Raw genomic sequence first — 24,614 nt, forward strand, 5'->3', positions numbered from 1 at the left:
AGGGGCGTGGCCCGCGGGAGGGGCGTGGCCTCGCGGTGGCCCGAGGTGGCCCAGCTGCTGGCTCTGCGGGCGGCGGCGGCGGCGGCGGCATTGGTGGCGGTGGCCGCGACGATCGTCCACCGTCCATCCCCGATCTGGGGATGGCGTCCCCACGCGAGTTAACCCAGAACCCCCTGAAGAAGATCTGGATGCCATACAGCAATGGGCGGCCCGCTCTGCACGCCTGCCAGCGTGGGGGTGAGATGGGGGTTCGGGGGGGGGGGGGGCCTGGCATGGGGGGGTGGGGGAGAGGACCCGTGGGAAAGCTGGGACAGGTGATGGGTGGGGGGGACAGGTGAGGCGGTGTTGGGGTGGCTGGGGGGGGGATCAGGTACCTGGATTTGGGGGGGGGGCTGTGTGGGCCACTGTCATCTTGGTGGAGGGGGGACATGGGGGGGCTAAGGGAGAGGAACTCTGAGGCTCATCAGGGTCACCAGGGTCCCCCCCCCACACCCTCACCTCTTCCTGGGCTCCTAGATGGGACAGGGTGGGTGGTCTCAGCTGGGAATTTGGTTTTGGATGACCCTGGGGTGAGACCCTTGACCTCTCTGACCCAAGAACTTGGCCCAGGCAGAAGTCTAGGCCAGAGGATAAATACCCTTGGGCTTTAAAAACCCACATTGGGGAAGCACTTTTAGAGAAGTACCAGCGGCCAGTGGCGTGCAGATTGGACGCACCTGCTTTCACTTGTTTATTTATTGGTGCTGGCCCTGAGGGGTTTCAACTCCGTCTCCTGGGCATTTGTTGTCTCTGAACTTCTTTGGCTAGCGGTCGAAGCCTTGAAATCACAACTGCACTTAAAGCAGTTTATTATTACTACTGTTGTTGTTAGAGTTGAGAATCTCACAGACATTCCTGCCCTGGTCATCTTTGAAGTTGGATCCTCGTATCTCAGCCTCCTGAGGAGCTGGGGTTATAGGCATAACAAGTCTGCACCTTTTCTTATAACCTGGGAGAACTTTTTTTTTTTGCCAGTGCTGGGGCTTGAACTCAGGGCCTGGGCACCTGTTTCCACTCAAGGCCAGGTGCTCTACCCGCTTGAACCACGGCACCACTCCTGGCTTTGTCTGTGTAAGTGGTACTGAGGAATCGAACCCTGGGCTCCGTGCGTGCTAGGCGAGGGCTCTACCACTGAGCCACCTTCCCAGCCCTGGGAAGAAGAGCATTTTTGTTTCAGGAGTAAATGAAACACTATCATGAGTTTGCAACGTGGCAAGGATCTGGGGAGACACGGAGCCCCGTTGTGATCTCCCCACACCCCTGACCTCTGCTTTGTGTGATAAGAAAAGGGGGAGAGCTTGGCCTGTGCCACTAGACCTTCCAAGGCCAAGACTTTGACCCTGATGTGACTGGGGAGAGCAATGTGTGTGTTTCTGTGCTCACACTATGAGTTCTGGTAGGAATGAGTTCTGAGAGATTGAGTTCTTCCTCCTTCTCTTCCTCGGTTGGTGGTGGTAGGACTTGAACTCAGGGCCCAAGTGCTCTGTCCCTGAGCTCTCTCGCTCAAGGCTAGTGCTTTAAGCCACAGCACCACTTCCTGTTTCCTGGTGGTTCTTAGGAGACTGCGATCCTCATAATTCAGCCTCCTGAGTAGCTCGGATGACAGGTCTGAACCACCAGTGCCCAGCTACATTCTGCTTTTTCTTTGGTGTCTAGTCTCCAGCTCATCCGGTCCTATGCCACCTCTACATCCACCACTCCCCTCAAACCCCCTTCCCCCACCCCAACATCAGCAATTCTGAGTACCTGGAAATTCTTATCTTTCTCAGGATTCACCTCTCAGCTTACACTGTGAATTTCTGGGGTCTGGTGGGGCAGAGGGTACCCGAGATCATGGCAGTGAAGACTTGGACCCCTGAGCCATTTTGATTTATTCATTCATTCATGCATGCATGCATGCATGCGTGCATGCATTTATTTATGCCACTACTGGAGCTTGAACTCAGGTCCTGGGCTCTGTCCCTGAGCTCAAGGCTAGCGCTCTACCACTTTGAACCACACAGCTCCACTTCTGGCTTCTTTGGGTGGTACATTGGAGTGAAGAGTCTCACAGACTTTCCTTCCCCGGGCTGGCTTTGAACTGTGATCTTCAGATCTGAGCCTCCTGAGGAGCTAGGATTCCAGATGTGCACCACTCAGACCAGGATCCAGGCTGCTTTATTTGAATCAAGAGCTCTTCCTTTCCCAGTGGGGGGGCTCAGGAGAGAGGAGGAGCAAGATGCAGGTCAGGAATCCATCATGGACTCCAGTCCAGGGACTTGAGTCCATGGAAGTGTCCAGAATTTGAGGGGGAGGAGGGCTCTCTCTTGCCACCAGGACTTGGGCCTCTGGACTGCTAGGGCTTTGATGGCCTTCATTAGATTTACAGGAAATGAACTAAAGAAGGAACCTATGTCCATCTGTTCTCAACATTTCCTTCCTCATCTGCTCATATGTCTCCTGTCTTGTTTGCTTAGTGGCAGTGTGCCTGTGAACTCAGCGATTTAGTTGGTCTTGGGGCTTGAACTCTGGGCCTGGGTGCTGTCCCTCAGCTCTTCAGCTCAAGGCGAGCGCTCTACCACTTGAGCCACAGCGCCACTTTCTGATTTTCTGAGTGGTTCCTTGGAGATCAGAGTCTCACAGACTTTCCTTGCCCGGGCTGGCTTTGAACAGCGATCCTCAGATCGCAGCCTCCTGAGTAGCTAGGATGACAGGCGTGAGCCACCGGTGCCCACCCTGTTGGTGAACTTTGATTTACCTGTGGGGCTGTTTCTCTGGAGCTTATCATAAAAAGCAGAGATGATAGCTAATTTATTACCTTGTTTTTGGTGCCTGGGCCCAATATACTGCCCTGTCTGCCCACGTGGTTTTTCGTGTGTTTTTCAAATGCCTGCCCTGGAGCTTGAACTCGGGGCCTAGGTGCCAACCCTGAGCTTCTTTTGCTCAAGGCTGGCGCTCTACAACTTGAGTCACAGCTCCCTTTCCATCTCTTTTGCCAGTTTATCTGAGAGAGAAAAGTCTCACCATCTTTCCCAGTTGGCTTTGACCCTGATCCTCAGATGTCACCCTCTCCAGAAGCCAGAATTACAGGCGTGAGCGACGGCACCCTGCTGGGCATGTTTATCAAGAGATGGGAGTTGTATCTTCAAATGCTGTCGGTGGAGGGAGGCCTGAACTATAGAGGCGAATCTAGGAAGATAGGACTTGTGAACAGGGGGCCCGGAACCCCAATCCTGAGGACTCCGGGGTTGTCCCTGAGGGACAGGGAAAGGGTGGCCCCATGGAAATGGGGAGCAGATGGAAAGTGCCAGTTTATCAGTTCAAGATCCCTGATTGTCTTTGGCTGGAAGTTTGAGGGTGCAGACAGACACCCCCCCCCCCCCCAACTATCCATCGGCCCTCAGGCCTCAGTTCATTTCTCTTCCTCCTTTCTTGGCAGATGCTGAGGTTTTTCTCTTTCTTTTGCCAGTCCTGGGGCTTGAACTCAGGACCCGGATGCTGTCCCCCAAGCTCCTTTTTGCTCAAGGCTAGCACTCTGCCACTTGAGCCACCAGTTCTGGAGCTAAGTTAATTGGAGATATGGGTCTCACAGACTTTACTGCCTGGGCAGGCCTCAGACTGTGATCCTCAGACCTCAGCCTCCCCAGTGGCTAGGCTGTCAGGCACGAGCCTCTGGCCCCTAGGTAATGTCAGTGCGGGCCCGCCCAGGATTAGCTCATGGTCTCCACACCCTAAGTCCCAAGGGCAGTCAACACAAGGTGTGCCCTGCAGGTTCGGCCTGTTGCAAAAGCAAGTAGAGGACTTTACTTCCCAGAAGAGTTCTGGCATTCCGATTTCACCTAAGACTTCTAAGGTCCGAGTTTCCAGTAAAGGGTCAGAGACAAGGTAAATACTGAGGGCTGGGAGTGTGGCTTAGTGGTAGAGTGCTCGCCTAGCATGCATGAAGCCCTGGGTTCGACTCCTCAGTACCACAGACACAGAAAAAGCCGGAAGTGGCGCTGTGGCTCAAGTGGTAGAGCGCTAGCCTTGAGCAAAAGAAGCTCAGGGACCATGTCCAGGTCCTGAGTTCAAGTTCCAGGACTGGTCAAAAGAGAGAGAGGGAGAATTGCTTGAGCTGAGCACCGCCATGCTAGCTACTCAGGAGGCTGAGATCTGAGGATCTCAGTTCAAAGCCAACCCTGGGCAGGAAAGTCCAGGAGACTCTTATCTTCAATTAAGCATCTCAGAAGCTAGAAGTGGAGTTGTGGCTCGAATGCTAGAGTGCTAGCCTTGAGTTTAAAAAAAGCTCAAGGAAAGCTCCCAGGTCATGAGTTCAAGCCCCACAATCCCCACATAAAGAAACAAAATAAAGAGTCAACTTTTGTGACTGGCAAAGAAAGGAAATGTACCAAATGAAAAGACAAACAGGCCGGGCACTGATGGCTCACGCCTGTAATCCTAGCTACTCAGGAAGCTGAGATTTGAAGATCATGGTTCGAAACCAGCCTGGGCAGTCAAGTCCAGGAGATTCCTATCTCCAGTTAATCACAGGTAAAGCTGGGAGTGTGGCGCTGTGGCTCTAGAGGTAGAGCACTAGCCTTGAGCAAAAAGTGCGCAAGGACCGTTGCGGGGGCCTGAACTCTGGGCCTGGGCGCTGTCCCTCAGCTCTTCAACTCAAGGCTAGCGCTCTACCACTTGAGCCACAGCGCCACTTCCAGTTTTCTGCTGGAGATGAGAGTTTCATGGCCTTAACTGCCTGGGCTGGCTTTGAATCCTGATCCTCAGATCTCAGCTTCCTGAGTAGTTAGGATGACAGGCATGAGCCACCGGCACCGGGCTTCTTGCTTGCTTGCTTTCCTTCCTCCTTCCTTTCTTTCTTTCCTTCTTCCCTTCCTTCCTTCCTTCCTTGTTTCTTCCCTCCCTCCCTTCTTTCTTTCTTTCTCTCTTTCCTTCCTTCCTCCCTCCCTCCCTCCCTTCTTTCTTTCCTTCCTCCTTCCCTCCCTCCCTCCCTCCCTCCCTTCCTTCCTTCCTTCCTTTTTGTTGCCAGTCCTGGGCGCTGTCCCTGAGCTTCTTTGGCTCAAGGCTAGCGCTCTTACCACTTGAGCCACAGCACCGCTTCTGGTTTTTTCTGTGGATGTGGTACAGAGGAATCAAACCCAAGGCTTCACGCATGCTAGGCGAGCACTCTACCACTGAGCCACCTGCCCAGGCCTGCTGCCATTTCTTTACATCCCTGAGAGCCTAATCATTCTGAACAAGGGGGAGCTGTTAACTTGAAAGTGGGGTTGCAGGGCTGCTGAGACCACGAAGCCGGGAAGAGACAGCTCTGAACAAGGTCTCTGAAGCGGAGGGAGGCACACACTGGCAGTCCCCCCCCCCCCCGCGCCCCCCCCGCCCCCCCCCCCCCCGCCATAGCTTACCCTATGCCCTACTTGCTTTCCAGTCTGTATGACCAACTGCCCCACACTGATCGTCATGGTGGGCCTACCTGCTAGGGGCAAGACCTACATCTCCAAGAAGCTGACTCGGTACCTGAACTGGATTGGTGTACCCACCCGAGGTGCGTCTCCCAGGGGGGGATTGGGGCCTGGTGAGGAGGGGAAGGGGGGAGAGAAGGTTGGGTGGGTGGGTGGGTGGTGAGAGAAAGGCTCCTGATATGGGAAAAGGTAGGATCGCTTTTCTGGGTAATGGTAGGATCGCTTTTCTGAGAAATGGTAGGATCGCTTTTCTGGGAAAGCTTGAGCTATTTATTCTCCTCTCCACCCCCTGCCCCCTTGGCTCACCCCCCGTCCACCCCCAGAATTCAACGTGGGCCAGTATCGCCGCAGCATGGTGAAAACATACACATCTTTTGAGTTTTTCCTCCCAGACAATGAAGAAGGCCTGAAAATCAGGAAGTGAGTATGTGGGGGACTGAGGGGCTATAGGGGGAGTGGGGAAAAGGGGGGTACTTCTGTTGGGAAAGGTCCCTGCAGGATCAACCTCTGGGGGGGCTGAGCTGTGGGGGATACTTACTTAGCTACTTCAGAACCCTGGCTAGCGGGGCTGGGAAGGTGGCTCAGGGGTAGAGTGCTCGCCTAGCATGCATGAAGCCCTGGGTTCGATTCCTCAGTACCACATATGCAGAAAAGGCCAGAAGTGGCGCTGTGGCTCAAGGGGTAGAGTGCTAGCCTGGAGCAAAAGAAGCTCAGGGACAGGGCTCAGGCCCTGAGTTCAAGCCTCAGGACCAGCAAATAAAATAAAATAAGTCAACTAATTAATTACAAAAGAAAACTCTATGTATGGCTTCCTATTTCGGCTGGCCTATCCCTGCCCAGAAGAGAGGCAGAAGGCTTAGCCAGGGCAGCACAAAGGCTTAAGTCCTGTTTTTCTTCTCCAGCCCTTCCACGGAAGGTTCTAGATGGTTTGGATATGGGCCTCAGAAATGGAGCAGGTGGCACCTTTGCTCATTTTCTCCAGTATAATAATGCCCCTCCTGAGTGGAGTATGTTTGGCATGTGCTGGGCATGCCCTTTTTTTGTTGTTGGTGATGTAGGACTTGAACTCTAGGCCTGGGTGCTGTCCCTCAGCTCTTCAGCTCAAGGCTAGGGCTCTACTACTTGAGCCACAGCGCCACTTCCAGTTTTTGAGTGGTTCTTTGGAGCTGAGAGTCTCACGGGGACTTTTCTACTCGGGCTCACTTCAAACCAAGATCCTCAGATCTCAGCCTCCTGAGTAGTTAAGATAACAGGCGTGAGCCACCAGCACCCGGCTTGGGATGTTCTTTGTACGTATGAACAAGGCCCTGGCTTTGCTTGGAAGTGGCCTAGATGATTCTGGAATGAGTAACTCCGATTCCCATGGATCTGCGGACTGGTCATCTAGGGCGTGATGCTATGTTCTTCTGTTTTTTGTTTGTTTGGTTTTGTTTTTTGGGTTTTTTTTTTTTGGGGGGGGGTCCAGCCGTGGGGCCTGGACTCTGGGCCTGGGCCGCTGTCCCTCAGTTCTTCAGCTCAAGGCTAGCGCTCTACCACTTGAGCCACAGCGCCACTTCCGGCTTTTTTCTTTTTTGCTTATGTGGTGCTGAGGAATCGAACCCAGGGCCTCGAGCATGCAAGGCAAGCGCTCTACCACTGAGACAACTTCCCAGCCCTTTTTTGGGATTTTTTTGGTTCTAGTCCTAGGGCTTGAACTCAGTGCCTGGGCACCATCCCTGAGTTTTTAATTTCCCCTCAAGGCTAGTGCTCTACTATTTGAATCACAGCACCACTTCCAACTTTTTTGTTTTGTTTTGTTTTTGTTTTTTTTGTTGGTTGTGGGGCCTGAACTCTGGGCCTGGGCGCTGTCCTTCAGCTCTTCAGCTCAAGGCTAGCACTCTACCACTTCCGGCTTTTTCTGCTTATGTGGTGCTGAAGAATCGAACCCAGGGACTCATGCATGCAAGGCAAGCACTCTACCACCGAGCCACCTTCCCAACCCCACTTCCAACTTTTTGATGCCTAATTGGAGATAAGGATCTCATGGACTTTCCTTTCCTGGGTTGGCTTTGAACTGTGTTCCTCATATCTGACCTCCTGAGTAGCTAGAAGTACAGACATACATAAGCCATCAGTACCTGCCTTTTGCTATGTTTTGTGTGTGTGTGTGTGTGTGTGTGTGTATTGAGGGTTATGGGCTTGAACTCAGGGCCTGGGCGCTGTCCCTCAGCTCTTCAGCTCAAGGCGAGCGCTCTACCACTTGAGCCACAGGCCACTTCTGGTTTTCTGGTGGTTTATTGGAGATAAAGAGTCTCACAACCTTTCTTGCCCAGGCTGGCTTTGAACCACGATTCTCAGATCTCAGCCTCCTGAGTAGCTAGGATGACAGGCATGAGCCACTCTGCTGGCTCTGTGTGTGTGTGTGTGTGTGTGTGTGTGTGTGTGTGTGTGTGTGTGTGTGTGTGTGTGTGTGTGTTTGAAAGGTCTTACAGTGATCAGGAAGGCCAAGTTGGAGTGTCCATGGGGAAAGGTTTTAGCTCGGCCTGGAGCTGATCTCTCCTTTCCATGTTCCCCTGAGAGCCAGGCCTCCTGGAGATCTCTTGGCCTAGGGTGGAACAGACCTGTTTTGGCCTCAGCCATCAGGAGAGAGCAAAAGTCTGCTTAGTTCTTCCCCAAATCCAACTCTATATAGAGTGACAGGCTACCATGGGCACGGGCCGCCTGTCCCGTGTCTGGCCACCAGGGGGCAGGAGTTGCCCACTGTCGGGCTTGCACCAGTGAGCTATGATTGCTGGGACCCAGCCAGGTTGGGGTATGCGAAAGGGGAGTCTGACACCCAGATTTCTGTTGCCAAACGATGGGTTAACTCAAAGCTTACCTCCTGGCCACACAGAGCTGCAGGGAAAGACCTGGAATGGAATATACTGTGTTACTGTGTGCTGGTGTTGTGTTTTTGTTTTCTGGTGCTGGCACTTGAACTCAGGGCCTGGGCTGTGTCCCGAAGCTTTTGTGCTTAAGCCTACTACTGCTCTACCACTTGAGCCACAGTTCCACTTCTGGCTTTTGGAGCTAAGCGTCTCCTGGACTTCCCTATCCGGGCTGGCTTTGAACCGTGATCCTCAGATCTCAGCCTCCTGTGTAGGTAGGATGACAGGCGTGAGCTTCTGGCACTCAGCTGTGCTGGGTTCTCGAAGTTCATTGTCAGGTGTCGTTTTACACATGGGGAAACTGAGGCTCAGAGATGCCAGGAACCCCACGCGACATAGCAAGCTGCTCTTCATTTGAACGTAAGTCATCTTGAACTTAAGTCCCTTTACGATGGAAAACATCATTCAAATGAGTATCCAGTTAGTAGGCCAAGGAAGATCGAATGTATTGCTAGCTGGGCACTGGTGGCTCACGCCTGTCATCCTAGCTACTCAGGAGGCTGAGATCTGAGGATCACAGTTCAAAGCCAGCCCTGGGCAGGAAAATCCAGGAGACTCTTATCTCCAATCAACCAGAAGAGAACTGGAAGTGGCGCTGTGGCTCAAGTGGTAGAGCGCTCGCCTTGAGCTGAAGAGCTGAGGGACAGCGCGCAGGCCCTGAGTTCAAGTCCCAGGGCTGACACACACCCACCCCCCCCACCCCCACACACACACAGAATGGGACCAGTATCTGGGCCTTTGCTGTCTGTCAGAAGGTGAGCCGCTTCCTTCCCACAGCCAGCGCTGACTATTTAACCCTGTGTTTTCTGTCTTGAAGGCAGTGTGCCCTAACAGCCCTCTGTGACGTCCGGAGGTTCCTCAGTGAAGAGGGGGGGACACGTGGCGGTGAGTATGACACCCCAACAGTGGAGATGGGAGACCCAGAAGTCCTCCCGCTTATCCAGAATGTTCCCTGGGTGCCAACGTTGGGAGAGGAAGCTAAGCAGGAGGAGCTGGAGGCCACGTCTGGGGCTGAGGTTTCCCCTTGGGCTTGTGGCTGCATTGAAACCTGAGAGACTTTTCTGTTCGTTTCTAGAAGTTAAGGCTCTGACGATGCACACGTGTGATTTCTCCTGGTGTGGAGAGCCGGGCCCAGCACTGACTGCTATTCAGGAAGCAGCTGAGAGCCAACCTGGGGGGGCGGGGTACAGCAAAGTTGGGGTATCTGGGGAGGGGGGGAAGCCTCAATTCAGCCCACAATTGCTTGCTTCCTTCTGTTTTTCTTTGTGAGTTTTTTTTTTGTCACTCGTGGGGTTTGAACTCTGGGCCTGGGCGCCGTCCCTCAGCTCTTCAGCTCGAGGCGAGCGCTCTACCACTTGAACCACAGCGCCACTTCTGGCTTTTTCTGTGGATGTGGTACTGAGGAATCGAACCCAGGGCTTCATGCATGCTAGGCAAGCACTTGACCACTGAGCCACGTTGCCAGCCTGCCAGTAGTTCTTTGAAAAACCACCTCAGCCACTTCCTGCAAACTCACTCATAAAGTTCCTGTTATACATACACTGGACTTGATCTCTAATTTTATCTTGGTTCCCTTCATTTTCTCTGTTGATTTTGTTTTGAGAAGGACTTCTCAATATGGTCAATATTTAGTTGACTTTAAAAATTCAGATGTCAGGCACCAGTGGCTCAGGCCTGTCATCCTAGCTACTCAGGAGGCTGAGATCTGAGGATCATGGTTCAAAGCCACCCTGGGCAGGAAAGTCCGTGAGACTCTTATCGACAATTAACCACCAAAAAGCCAGAAGTGGAGCTGTGGCTCAAGTGTCTGGGCGCTGTCCCTCAACTCTTCAGCTCAAGACGAGCACTCTACCACTTGAGCCACAGCGCCACTTCCATTTTTCTGGTGGTTCATTGGAGATAAAAGTCTTAAGGACTTTCCTGCCCAAGCTGGCCTTGAACCGCGATCCTCAGATCTCAGCCTCTTGAGTAGCTAGGATGACAGGCGGGAGCCACCAGGGCCCGGCTTACACTGCAATCTTTGTGTAGCATCTACCTTTTCCCACTAAGTCTGGAGGCTGAATTAACCCCAGTTTTGTCCTAGGTGTTCGATGCAACCAACACCACCCGGGAACGAAGGGCCACCATCTCTAATTTTGGGGAACAGAATGGCTACAAGGTAAGCCTTTCCCCATCACAGCTCCTGGATCGGGTCATGGCCTATCCAGACCCTTTGGGGCTCCTCTTACAGCCTCGCCAAGATGCCTTCACAAGGCATCACATGCTGGGCGCTGGTGGCTCACGCCTGTCATCCTAGCTACTCAGGAAGCTGAGATCTAAGGATCATGGCTCAAAACCAGCCCAGGCAGGAAAGTCTGTGAGACTCTGATCTCCAGTGAACCACCAGAAAACCAGAAGTGGCACTGTGGCTCAAGGGGGTAGCGTGTTAGCTTTGCGCAAAAGGGCTCAGGGACAGCACTCAGGCCCCAAGTTTGAGCCCCATGACCGACAACAACAAGAAAAGGCATCACATGTGAGATTTGGGGTTAGCATGAGCCACATAGAATTGGAATTTTCAAGTGCTCCAAGATAAATCAGTAGACCTCCTTTATTTTATTTTATTTTTGTCGGTCGTGGGGCCTGAACTCGGGGCCTGGGCGCTGTCCCTCAGCTCTTCAGCTCAAGGCTAGTGCTCTACCGCTTGAGCCACAGCACCACTTCTGGCTTTTTCTGCTTCTGTGGTGCTGAGGAATCGAACCCAGGGCCTCATGCATGCAAGGCAAGCACTCTACCACTGAGCCACCTTCCCAGCCCCAGAAGACCTCCTTTAGTTCTATGCTCCTCCCTCCCTCTCTCTCTCTCTCTCTCTCTCTCTCTCTCTCTCTCTCTCTCTCTCTCTCTCTCTCACACACACACACACACACACACACACACACACACCACCTTGGCCTGGCTTTGGGTCAGTATGACCCTCGCTGGACACAAGCGCCCCCCAGAGGAAGATCCCGGAGCAACCACCCTGCCCATGTTTATTCCTCCTTGCTCACCCTGCTGGTCCTGCTCTTTGGCGTAGATCTTCTTCGTGGAATCCATCTGTGTGGACCCAGAGGTCATCGCTGCCAACATAGTGGTGAGTGGTGCGTCCAGCCTAACGGGAAAGTCACAAGGCGGAAGTCGGTTTGGGACTAGGAGCTTCCACCGTGGGTGTGAGCCGAGGCCCAGGCTGACTTTTATTTGATCCTGAGCCTCGCTGGGGTCGGGAGACAGCATCGCCTCCATGTTGACTCAAGATCAGAGTACTGAGGACCACTTGTATGGAGGAGGCTGTGGGGCTCAGGGGGCCTCTGTTCTTGGTCCTCCTTTCTCAGGCCTCCCCACATGGTAGAAGAGAAATTTCAACTAGGGGTGTAGGAGAGCGAACAGGTGTGTGTGTGTGTGTGTGTGTGTGTGTGTGTGTGTGTGTGTGTGTGTGTGTGTGTGATTATTTCTATTTGACCCAGATTTGTTCCCCATTTTCATCTTAGCCTCTACTTCCTATTTGAAAGAATGGCCATGTGGGTTTGAGGGATTGGAGGGAAATCATCCAAGCTGGGAAGGTGGCTCAGTGGTAGAGTGCTTGGCCTAGCATGCATGAAGCCCTGGGTTCGATTCCTCAGTACCACACACACACACAGAAAAAGCCAGAAGTGGTATTGGGCTCAAGAGGTAGAGCGCTGGTCTTGAGCAAAAGTAGCTCAGGGACAGTGCCCAGGCCCTGAGTTCAAGCCCCAGGACTGGCAACAACAGCAACAAAAATCATCTAGGGAGGAGAAAGGGGTTCTAGGCTGTCTTGGAGTATTGATTAGGAATTAGGATCTCAGGGCACCCCAATGTGTATGACCAGGAACTGCTAGATTCTTCCTGGGGGGGGGGGGCAAAGGGGTGGGGCAGCTCTCCCCCAACTCCCAAGGCTTCAGTCCTATGGTCCTGCTTGTTCTATGCCCGGCTCTGCAGCAAGTGAAGCTGGGCAGCCCAGACTACGTGAACCGAGACAGTGAGGAAGCCACGGAAGACTTCATGAGGCGCATTGAATGCTACGAGAGCTCCTACGAATCTCTGGATGAGGACCTGGACAGGTGTGGGGGGGGAACAGCATCCCGGCCTGTGCCTACAATGGAGGGAGGGGGTGTCTCTCTGTCCCCTGAGTCTCCTTGTGGCAGAGATGGAAGGACCGGGCATGGTAGCTCACGCCTGTCATCCTAGCTACTCAGGAGGCTGCGATCTGAGGATCGCGGTTCAAAGCCAGCCCGGACAGGAGCGTCCAAACCAGAAGTGGCGCTGTGACTCAAGTGGTAGAGCGCTCGCAAGCAGGAAGTGTGCTGGGCACTTCCCACAAGGTTTTGGCTGTGTGTTGCACCTGGGATTTGTTCTTCTTCCATCCACAGCACCTCGCCGATCAGCCAATGGCGAGCAGCTTGGCTGCTAATTAAGGCTCTGCAGCTGGTTCCTCTAGCTGGCCAGATGTGTCTCCCAGGCTGATAGCCACAGCCTCTTTCTCTCTCTCTCTCTGGAAGGGAGCTCTCCTACATCAAGATCATGGACGTGGGGAAGAGCTATGTAGTGAATCGCGTGGCCGACCACATCCAGAGCCGGATCGTATATTACCTCATGAACATCCACGTGACTCCCCGCTCTATCTACCTCTGCCGGCATGGGGAAAGCGAGCTCAACCTCAAGGGCCGGATTGGTGGGGACCCAGGACTGTCCCCCCGGGGCAGAGAGGTCCGTGCCTGGGCAGGTGTCTGCTGGCATCTATACCCCGGGGGGGGGGGTGGCTTCATCCCACAGATGTGTATGCTCACCAGGCTTGAGCCCTTGTAGTTCAGATGCAATTGAAGAGGATAAGCCTGGTGCCAGTGGCTCACGCCTGTCATCCTAGCTCCTCAAGAGGCTGAGAACTGAGGATCGAAGTTTGAGGCCAGCCTGAGAAGGAGAGACCAGGAGATTCTTTATCTCCAATGAACTACCCAAACAAACAAAACAAAACAAAGCCAGAAATAGAGCTATGGCTGAAATGAAGGTAGAGCATTAGTCTTGAGCAATAGAAGCTAAGAGACAGGGCCCAGACTCTGAGTTCAAGAACCAGGACTGGCAAAAAATAAAATAAGCCAGGCACTGGTGGCTCACATCTGTGATCCTAGCTTCTCAGGAGGCTGAGATCTGAAGATTGAGGTTCAAAGTCAGCCTGGCAGGAAAGTCTGGAAGATTCTTATCTCCAATGAACCACCAGGAAACTAGAAGTAGTGCTGTGGTTCAAAGTGGTAGAGTGCTAGCCTTGTTCAGAAAGAGCTCAAGGACAGCACCCAAGCTCTGAGTTCAAGACCCAGGACTGACTAAAATAAAATAAGCCAGGTGCCGGTGGCTCATGCATGTCATCCTAGCTCCTCAGGAGGCTGAGATCTGAGGATCACAGTTCAAAGCCAGCACGGCCTGGAAAGTCCATGAGACTCTGATCTCCAATAAACCACTAGAAAACCAGAAGTGGCGCTGTGGCTCAAGTGGTAGAGTGCTAGCCTTGAGCTGAAGAGCTCAGGGACAGCGCCCAGGCCCAGAGTTCAAGCCCCAGGACTGACAAATAATAACAGCTAATGGCTGTTCCACAAGCCAGGGAAGATATTGAGGTCTGGATGGGTGGAGGCTGTGTGCTCTGGGACAGGGTGGGTGGAACCCAAGGAATCATGTCGGGACCTGTTCTTGGGGTGTGAGGAAAAGACAGAAACGCACTCAGCGGTGGGTGGGTGTGTATGGTGTGTCCAGGAAGTTAGTCTGTGAGTTTGAGCTGAAGCTGAGACACAGCTATGAACTGGCCCCAGACCAGCCAGGGGTGGGGTGTGTCTTGGAAGACCCCCAAATCTGAGGATGTTATTTTGCTTGTTATGCACGCATGTCAGTTTGCCAAGAGCCTCGCCCAGTTCATCAGCGATCAGAACATCAAGGATCTGAAGGTGTGGACCAGCCAGATGAAGAGGACAATTCAGACCGCCGAGGCACTGGGGGTCCCCTATGAACAATGGAAAGTCCTCAACGAGATCGATGCGGTACCCAGCCCTTCCCCTCCTCTTCCTCTCCTACCACAGCCACCTGGGGCTTGAACTCAGGGCCTGGGCGCTGTCCCTGAGCTTCTCTGGCTCAAGGCTAGCACTCTACCACTTGAGCCACAGCACCACCTGCAGTTTTTTCTGTGTATGTGGTACTGAGGAATGGAACTCAGGGCTTCATGCATGCAAGGCAAGCACTCTACCGCCGAGCCACCTTCCCAGCCCTCTCCTGGGCTTTCTTTTTTTAATCTTTTTTTTTTTTCATGTTGGATTTTCTGTCTATTCATTATTGATTTCTAGAAGCACTTTATGGATTTTAGATCTGATATATACTTGGGAGATTTCTGATGAAATGCTAAGCATTCGTAAGTAAGAACAATTGTGGAGCTGGGCGCTAGTGGCTCACGCCTGTCATTCTAGCTCCTCAGGAGGCTGAGATGTGAGGATCCTGGCTGGAAATCAGCCCAGGCACAAAACTCCATGAGACTCTTCAGCTAAGCCAGAAGTGGTGCTGCAGCTCAAGTGGTAGTGTTACCCTTGAGCAGAAAAGCTCAGGGGCAGAGCCCAGGCCCTGAGTTCAGGTCCCAGGACCCCCCCCTCCCCCCCCCCCACAGGTCCCAGGACACACACACACACACACACACACACACACACACACACACACACACACACACACACACACACACACACACACACACACGAAAGAGAGATCACATGAGGCTCTGGTTAATGCTATCTTTGCCCAGAAGGTTTATTTTTGTTCTTGGCAGGCAGTGAGTGATGAATCGCTTTAGTCTAGTTAGAGATAAACTGTTTCAAAGTAGTACTTTGATCTCTTCATGGAAGCTACTCAATTTTCAGGTCACCTCTGTTGCTAGGTTACTGAGGACTCTGAGCTTCAATCATTACCACCACCACCACCACCATCACCATCTCCTTTTCATCTTCTTTTTCCTTCTTTCTCTTCCCTGCTCCTCCTTTACTCTTTTCCTTTGTTTCCTTTTCCCTTTCTTTTCTTTTTTTTTTTTTAAACCGGTCCTGGGGCTTGAACTCAGAGCCTAGGCACTGTCCCTGAGCTTCTTTTGCTCAAGGCTGGCACTCTTCCACTTGAGCCACAGCACCACTTCTGGCTTTTTTCTGTGTATGTGGTACTGAGGAATCGAACCCAGGGCTTCATGCATGCTAGGCGAGCACTCTACCACTCAGCCACCGTCCCAGCCCATCTCTTGGATTTTCTTAAGCAACTATCATTCCGCAATAAGGCTGTTCCTGATTGTTGCCTTCCCAATGAATGTGTTTTGTGTTTCTGTTTCATATTATGTCACTGGCAAGGACATATTATGAGCAAACTGGACATGATTGTTTTGTTTTGTTTTGTTGGCAGCCCTTGAGAGTGGACTCAGGGACTCGCTCTGTGTTACTTGAGCTATATATGTCCCCAGTCCTTTTTGCATTTTTAGCTTTTCAGATAGAGTCTCCCATTTTTCCCCCCTATACTTTTAGCCCTTCTAACTCCATCTCCCCAGTAGGAGTAGCTGGGATTACAGGCAGGTACTACTATTCCGGTTTCTTCTTAAACTTCCATCCTTTGGAGTGCTGGTAGGCTTGAACAAATGGATCCTGTTCCTAGCAAGTCAGGAATAGCCCAGGCCCTGAGTTCACGCCCTAGAACTGGCACAAGAAAAGAAAGGAAAAAGAAGGAAAAGAAAGAAAGAAAGAAACGAAGGAAGGGAGGAAGAAAGAAGTAGGGAAGGGAGGGAAGGAGGAAAGGAAGAGGGGGGAAGGAAGGAAAGAAAAAGAAGAAGAAGGAAAGAAAAAAAGAGAGAGAATATTATAATGAAGCTTAGGGTCAGCACATTAAAAAAAAAACACAGAAAACCCAAAACTATAGTTGAATTGTGTAAAACTTGATCTCATAGAAGAAAGAAGATCAGAAACAAGCAGGGTAGGATGGTAAGAGAATGGGGAAGGAGGAAATTCTTATTATCCACAGCACAATAGAGTGAGGATAGTTAACAATAATTTGCTGAATATTTCATGTACAGAGTGTGTGTGTGTGTGTGTGTGTGTGTGTGTACACTGGTACTGGAACTTGAACTCAGGGCCTAGGCACTGAGTTCGTTTTGCTCAGGGCTAGAGCGTCTATCTCTTGGAGTCACAGCACCACTTCTGGTTTTTTGGATGGTTCATTGGAGATCGGAGTCTCACAGACTTTCCTGCCCGCGCTGGCTTTGAACCACGATCCTCAGACCTCAGCCTCCTGAGTGGCTAGGATGACAGGCGTGAGCCACCAGTGCCTGGCTTGTTAAAGCTCTTCCAACTGTTCTCCCCTCTACCACTCCCCCAGAATCCCACCCCACTACCCACACCCCCGTGTGGGTCGTGTGACAGTGATATTGTCTCCCCAGGGCGTTTGCGAGGAAATGACCTATGAGGAAATCCAGGATCACTATCCACTGGAGTTTGCTCTGCGCGATCAGGACAAGTACAGATATCGGTACCCCAAAGGGGAGGTAAGTAGGATTTGAAGGCATAGCCCCCCTATCTGCTGCCTGGTTGGGAGTACTGCCAAAGAGCCTTTCTCTGCATGTTTGCCCTTGCCACGGGGTGATGATGACATCTGGGTAGCTCCATGTGCCATCCCTAGCTCTGGCTCCACTTCTAGAAACTTCCCCAGATAGACAAGACCACTCTAAACGCTCTGCATTTGTTCCCTGCTCTCAGACAAGACTCTGGTCAACCCCAAATCAGAAACGGAGGTGCTAGCGCTCTTACCACCTTGAGCCACAGCGCCACTTCCAGTTTTCAGGTGGTTCATTGGAGATTAGAGTCTCACAGACTTTCCTGCCTGGGCTGGCTTTGAACTACGATCCTCAGCTCTCAGCCTCCTGAGTAGCGAGGATGACAGGTGTAAGCCATCAGCGCCTGGCTTGGAGGCCTCATTTTAATAACTTTCACTGGCTGGGCACCGGTGGCTCATGCCTATAATCCTAGCTACTCAGGAGGCTGAGATCTGAGGATGTCAGTTCAAGGCCAGCTCAGGCAGGAAAGTCCATGAGACTCTTCCAATGAACCACCGGAAAGCCAGAAGTGGCAATGTGGCTCACAGTGGTAGAGCGCTCACCTTGAGCTGAAGAGCTGAGGGACAGCGCCCAGGCCCAGAGTTCAAGTCCCAGGACTGACAAAACAGAAAAAAAGACACTTGTAGGCACAGGAATGTCATGGTAGAGGGTGAGCTACAGGATCACACGGGCCTGTATGACCCCTTGGGGTGGTGAGCCTGAGACTATGAATTGGCCTGGGGAGGGTATGGGGGGGTGATTATCTCCTTTTCAACCCCCTCTTCCTTTTCCCCCTCCCCCAGCTTCCCTCTGGAGCCCAGAATCCAGGGGGGTCCAACTGGAGGAAGCCCTGGTCCTAATCTCTAGGGTGGCAGACCAGAGCCCATTACCCAGAATGCCCTGCAGTTCTAGTCCCAGAACCAGAACCTAAGAGACTTCTACCCTGCTCTGCCTTCACAGTCTTACGAGGACCTGGTCCAGCGCCTGGAGCCTGTCATCATGGAACTGGAGAGGCAGGAGAATGTTCTGGTCGTCTGTCACCAGGCGGTGATGCGCTGCCTCCTGGCCTATTTCCTTGACAAAGCGGCAGGTGCCCAACCTCTTCTTGGGGATGAAGGGAGAGGGAGGGAGGGAGAGAGGGAGAAGCTATCTTCTGGGCATCATTATTTGCATACTATCCTTTCCTTTTTTTTCTCTCTCTCTCTCTTTTCTTTGTCATTTGTGGGACTTGAACTCAGGGCCTGAGCACTGCTCCCTAGCCTCTTTGTGCTCAAGGCTAGCTCTCTACCGCTTGAGCCACGGCTAGCTCTCTACCGCTTGAGCCACAGCACCACTTCCGGTTTTTGAGTGGTTCATTGGAGATAAGAGTCTCATAGGGAGTTTTTCTGCCCGGGCTGGCTTTGAACCGTGATCCTCAGATCTCAGCCTCCAGAGGAATTAGGATAACAGGTGTGAGCCACTGGAGCCGGCTAATCTCTTCTTTTCTTTGTGTACAGAACAGCTACCTTACCTCAAGTGTCCCCTGCACACAGTCCTGAAGTTGACCCCTGTGGCATATGGTAAGCAAGCTCTGTACCTGTTCACTTTGGGACTGCTATGATCTTGGCTGTCTGCAGTGTTCCATGATTTTCTGGAAATGGCTTGAAAAATCCCATGAAGGGCCTAATTTCCCCAGCCTATCTTTCTCAATTGTATATATATATATATATATATATATTTGCCAGTCCTGGGGCTTGAACTCAGGGCCTGGGCGCTGTCCCTGAGCTTTTGCTCAAGGCTAGCACTCTGCCACTTGAGCCATACCGCCACTTCTGGCTTTTTCTGTGTCTGTGGTGCTGAGGAATTGAACCCAAGGCTTCATGCATGCTAGGCAAGCACTCTACCACTGAGCCACCTTCCCAGCCCTAACTTTTTTTCTATTTTTTTTTTGATGCCAGAAGTAGGACTTGAACTCAGGGCCTGGAAGCTGTCTCTTCGCTCTTTTGCTCAAAGCTGGTGCTCTACCATTTGCAACACACCTCCATTTCTGACTTTTTTGCTAGTGAGTTGGAGATAAGAGTCTCTTGGGAGCCAGGCACTGGTGGCTCATCCCTGTCATCCTAGCTATTCAGGAAGGCTGAGATCTGAGGATCACCGTTCAAAGCCAGCCTGGACAGGAAAATCCATGAGACTTTAATCTCCAATGAACCACCAGAAGACCGGAAGTGGCGCTGTGGCTCAAAGTGGTAGAGCGCTCGCCTTGAGCTGAAGAGTTCAAGGACAGCGCCCAAGTCCTGAGTTCAAGCCCTACCCCTGACAAAAAACAAAAAACCAAAAAACCAAACAGAGACAGGCACTCCACATCACAAACGCCAGGGACTACTTTGCCTTTTTTTTTTTTTTTTCCTTTGGCAGGTTGTAAAGTAGAATCCATTTTCCTGAATGTGACAGCCGTGAACACACACCGAGATAAGCCTCAGGTAGCCATGATGTCATTAGTGGGGGGAGGGGGGCCGACACATACTTAGGGGGACATCCAGACTCCCCAGTCCTCAGCAGCCCTAGCTAGGGTCTTCTCCCAAGGCTGATTGCCTCAGTGGTTCTGTTGTCGTAAACAGAAAAAGCCGGAAGTGGCGCTGTGGCTCAAGTGGTAGAGCGCTAGCCTTGAGCAAAAGAAGCTCAGGGACAGTGCTCAGGCCCTGAGTTCAAGCCCCAGGACTGGCAAAATAAATAAATAAATGTTATTAAATAAAATGGTATTAGCTGGGCACAGGTGGCTCACACCTGTCATCCTAACTACTCAGGAGGCTGAGATCTGAGGATCATGGTTCAAAGCCAGTCTGGGCAGGAAAAATCTGTAAGATTCTTTATCTCCCATGAACCACCAGAAAACTGGAAGTGGTGCTGTGGTTCCAAGTGGTAGAGCGCTAGCCTTGAGTGAACAAGAGCTTAGGAACAGTGCCCAGGCCCTGAGTTCAAGCCCCACAACTGAGGGAAAAATATATAAATAAAGTGGTATTTCCATATTTGTTGGCGAGGCTATTAGTAAGTCCAGCACCGGACAGAGTCTTCCCTCCACTCCCGTCTATCCAGAATACTACTCTTGTTCCCTAAGATTTGGTTTTGGGTCAGTCCTGCAGACTTGAACTCAGGGCCTGGGCACTGTCCTGGAGCTTTTGTGCTCAAGGCTAACAACACTCTACCACTTTGAGCCACAGCACCACTACTTCTAGGCTGTGTGTGTGTGTCTGTGTGTATGTGGTGAATTATGAGAGTCTCACAGATCTTCCTGCCTGGGCTGACTTTGAACCGTGATCCTCAGATCTCAGCCTCCTGAGTAGCTAGGATGACAGGCGTGAGTTACCCGTGCTCAGCCACCATTGCCCGATTATCTGAGTGCCTACTGTGTATTAGGAAACTTACTTAGGGCAGATCAGGGTCCTAAGTCCTTGTGAAGATGGTGGCGGGGAGGCGGGGATCCTTAGAAAGCAGGACCGTGCGTCCCCTCGATTCCTGATGAAGGATCCGTGTCTTCTTCTTGCACAGAATGTAGACATCTCCAGGCCTCCAGAGGAAGCTCTTGTGACAGTTCCCGCCCACCAGTAACCCCTTCTCCATTGTGACCCGGGGACGGGCACTGATGGCTGCAGACAAGGACATTTCCGGTCCCACTGGATCTTGCGGTACTAGTGTACAAGTCACCCTCCAGGCACATTCCTGAAGCCGGGCATGGTGGCTAAGTAGCACCCAGAACCCCCAGCTCAGCACCCTTGACAGCCAAGTGACAAGGGGGGGATGTGGCTGACCGACTAGCTGCTATGAATCTCTGGGCCAGACAATGGTCTGGGACACGGTCTCTCACCCCAGGCCGGCTGCTTCTGGGAAAACGTGTTGCCCGAAATGTGAAATGAAAAGTTCCCACTGGGCCCAGTGCTGGTAGCACACACCTGTAATCCCAGCTCCGCAGGAGGCTGCGATCGGAGGATGGCCTTTTGAAAACCAGCCTCCTGAGTAAGAAAGTCTGTGAGACTTATCTCCAGACGTTAGAGCTGTGGCTCAAGTGTTAGGCGTTAGCCTTGAGTGGAGAAACTCAGGGACATGAGTTCAAGCCCCAGAACCATCTCTCTTTCTCTCTCTCAAACACACACACACACACACACACTTGCTCTGGGAAGTCCTAGCTGTCTAGGGCAGGCCTCTCTATGGCTCCTAAGCAAACCCGAGGCCTAGTGTTCACGAGTGTCCTTCTCATTCCTAACTGCCAGTTACACAGGAGTGGCAGCCAGTGGCCAGGTCTTGGGTCTTGTGGCACTGACATCTGTGGTACTCATGAGAACAAATGTGCTATTTGGGGCATGTTGTGGTATTCCAGAAAAGCCAGGTGTTCTGTTTGCCGCTCTCCCTTTCCCAGAATATGGGGAAGTTGGTGGGCCAACTGTTCTCACTGAGAAACCATGGAAGACCCAGCAGCTGGAGGAATTAACCTTCCCCGTGCCCACACCAAAGTGCTCAAGGAGAGACTGGATCTCCCCTTCCCCAGTGCTTGCACTAGCAGTGAAGAGGAGGAGGAGGAGGAAGAGGAAACTGCTAGTCTCTGTCTACACAGGAAATGTACTGGCTGGCAGAGACTTGTATTTGCCTTGATTGGATCCTTGTAATCCTATAATACCTGTCCTAGTGCTAGGCACTGGTGGCTCACGAGGAGATCTGGAGGATCGTGGTTCAAAGCCAGCCCTGGGGGAAGGAAAAATCCATGAGACATTTCCCTCCGAGGAACCAGCAGAAAACCAGAAGCAGTACCCGTGGCTCCAAAGTGGTAGAGCACTCGCTCGTGCCTTGAGTTGAACGAGAGCTCAGGGACAGCATCCAGGCCCCGAGTTCAAGACCAGCACCCAAACGCAGACAAAATCAGGCAAATGTCAGGGCTGTGAGACTCCAGTCCTCAGAGGACATCGGGAGCCCGAACTCTTCTGCTCCTGTGTCCTGCAGAGATGGGGTGACCTTGGTCATCTGAATACCCCGGTTCACCCTAACAGATCCCTGCAATCCAGAACTACACACCTGATGTCACTGAAGCCTTTTTCTTCTGTGTGTTTGTTTTTTGTCTATCTGCTGGGGGCAAGGGGAAGGGAGTTGCTGGACTGAGTTGCATCCTGAAGCCAGGGAGAAGGCTAAGGTGGCCAGGGCATGCGCAGAAGCAGACCCATCGCTGGACTCCGGCCTCTGTAGGAAACATGGGTGTCCTCACCCCCTGCGCATGCCCATGGCCTCCAGGTTATCACTGGGTTCGGTTCATTGCCCTGCCCTCCTCGAATGGATGCTATTGGCTTTCAGACACACACACACACACACACATACACACACTCTGCACTGTGTCTAGCATTCTTGGCAATAAATAACTATTTTCAAAACAATCGTTTGAAGGTTGTATTCTGTAGCCAGGCCTCCCCAGAGGTGAGGAAGCCCTTTTTCTGCCATTTTGGGGGACCTTTTCTTCTATAGGTGTGTGTTGGGAGCCAGCTCCCACTCCCCAGACATCCTTTTTGCTCTGGAGTGAAGGGATATATTGGAAACATTGAACCCCAGCACTTAAGAGAACGGGCTATCAAAGGTGGAAGGAACTCACTAGAAGCTAGAAGAGAGAGCCAGGTCGTGGTGGCTCAGGCCTATCATCCTAGTTACTCGGGGGAGGGGGGGGGGGGGCCGAGATCTGGAGGATCGCAGTTCACGGTTCAAAGCCAGCCTGGGTAGGAAAGTCTGTGAGACTTATCTCCAACGAACCACCAAAAAGCTGAAAGTGGAGATGTGGCTCAAGGGGTAGAATGCTAGCCTTGAAGAGAAAGAAAACTTCAAGGACGGTATCCAGGCCCCAAGTTCAAGTCCCAGACTGGCACAGAAAAGAAAAGACGGGCTGGGGATGTGGTTTAATGGCAGAGCGCCTGCCTAGCGTGCATGAATCCCCTGGGTTTGATTTCTCGCATATACAGAAAAAGCCAGAAGTGGCACTGTGGCTCAAGTGGTAGAGTGCTAGCCTTGAGCAAAAGAAACTCAGGGACAGTACCCAGGCCCTGAGTTCAAGCCCTAGGACTGGCTAAGTGAATGAAAGAGTACTTTAGAGCAAAAATAAGTACAAAATGCTGGTGGCAGAAAAGCCCAACTTTTCTACTGTGGTTAATTGCTGGGTCGAAGGACACAGTAGGTGATCTTCAGTATGAAAACAATGTTAAGTACTTGCTACAAATATGCCCTTTTAGCCAGGTCCTATTTAGGAGGCTGAGATCTGAGGATCACAGTTCAAAGCCAGCCTGGGCAGAAAAGTCCTCTTTGAGTAGTAGAACACTAGCCTTCAGCAAAAAGGCTCAGGTACAGCATCTAGGTTGAGTTCAAGCCCTACAACCAAAATGTGTGTGTGTGTGTGTGTGTGTATATGTGCTTTTTAATAGACCAAAGTAGGTCGTCTGTAGGCTGAGAATAACAGCATTAGCCTTGAGGTTTAGACACTTACTGAGACAGTAAGAAATCTCTGTCCCTCCCCAAGTCTAGCCTCCTGGGTTGGGAAGTTTTAATTACAATGTTTTCTCTGAGACCTCCTGTGTCTGTGGCCACAGATTGTTTCTCTCCTATCTAACATTTTTCCATGTAAGGACTTGGAGGCCTTGGGTAATTTAATTGGAGATAAGAGAATCACAAACTTTTCTACCCAGGGCTGACTTTGAACTGCGATCCTCAGATTTCAGCCTTCTAAGTAGATAGGATGACAGGTGGTAGCCACCAGCAACTGGCTTCCAATTTTTTCTTTTTCTTTCTTTCTTTTTTTGCCAGTCCTGGGGCTTGAACTCAGGGCCTGGGCACTGTCCCTGAGCTGCTTTTGCTCAAGGCTAGCACTCTACTACTTGAGCCACAGCACCACTTCTGGGTCTTTCTGTATACTGAGAAATCAAACCCAGGGCTTCATGTAAGCACTCTACCACGAAGCTACATTTCCAGCCCCCAATTTTCCTTTTTTTTAAAATAAATTTTGTACCTATACGGGGGCTTGAACTCAGGGCCGGGGCACTGTCCCTGAGATTCTTTTTTTGTTCAAGGCTAGCGCTCTACCATTTGAGCCACACCTCCACTTCCAACTTTTTGATGTATGTGTATTCTTGTGTGTGCTGGTCCTGGGACTTGAACTCAGGCCCTGTCCCTGAGCTTTTCCACTCAGGGTTAGCATTCCACCTGTTTGATCCACAGTGCCACTGCCAGTGGTTTACAGGAGATCAGTCTCTCAAGACTTTCCTGTCCAGGCTGGCTTTGGATTTTCTTGACCCCTACTTCGGTCGTGGGGCTTGAACATGGCCCGTATGCAGTCCCTGAGCTCTTCAGCTCAAGGAGAGCACTCCACAGCGCTACTTCCGCCAGGCTGGTATTGAACCGCGATCCTCAGATCTCAGCCTTCTGGGTTGTTACAGGATGACAGGCGTGAACCAGGGGAATCTTTGGCCCTCAGCTTTCTATGTCCACAGCAAACCCTCCTCACTCCCCAGATGAGAAATTTGGGGACACATGACACTAGGGGAGTAGACAGTGGCTCAGTTTCCCACACCCCATGGTAGCTCTCACGAGAATGATATACTGGTTTTTCCAGGTGTAATGGCA

The 24,614-nt window shown here is 51.8% G+C and overlaps 1 protein-coding gene across 1 annotated transcript; it reads left to right on the plus strand.

Moving 5' to 3' along the window:
- Nucleotides 1-74: 74 nt before the first annotated feature.
- On the plus strand, nucleotides 75-21,005 carry Pfkfb4 (6-phosphofructo-2-kinase/fructose-2,6-biphosphatase 4). The gene is given in 14 exon segments (XM_042666097.1): nucleotides 75-237; nucleotides 5,441-5,557; nucleotides 5,798-5,894; nucleotides 9,198-9,259; nucleotides 10,453-10,538; nucleotides 11,433-11,489; nucleotides 12,353-12,474; nucleotides 12,913-13,120; nucleotides 14,290-14,436; nucleotides 16,845-16,949; nucleotides 17,958-18,087; nucleotides 18,494-18,556; nucleotides 19,392-19,456; nucleotides 20,523-21,005. Coding segments are annotated over 14 exon segments (1,416 nt in total). The 5' UTR covers nucleotides 75-140; the 3' UTR covers nucleotides 20,583-21,005.
- Nucleotides 21,006-24,614: the final 3,609 nt, after the last annotated feature.

The sequence above is a fragment of the Dipodomys spectabilis genome, unplaced genomic scaffold (assembly GCF_019054845.1).
Source record: "Dipodomys spectabilis isolate Male_0828 unplaced genomic scaffold, ASM1905484v1 ptg000360l, whole genome shotgun sequence".
NCBI classification, from domain to species: Eukaryota; Metazoa; Chordata; class Mammalia; order Rodentia; family Heteromyidae; genus Dipodomys; species Dipodomys spectabilis.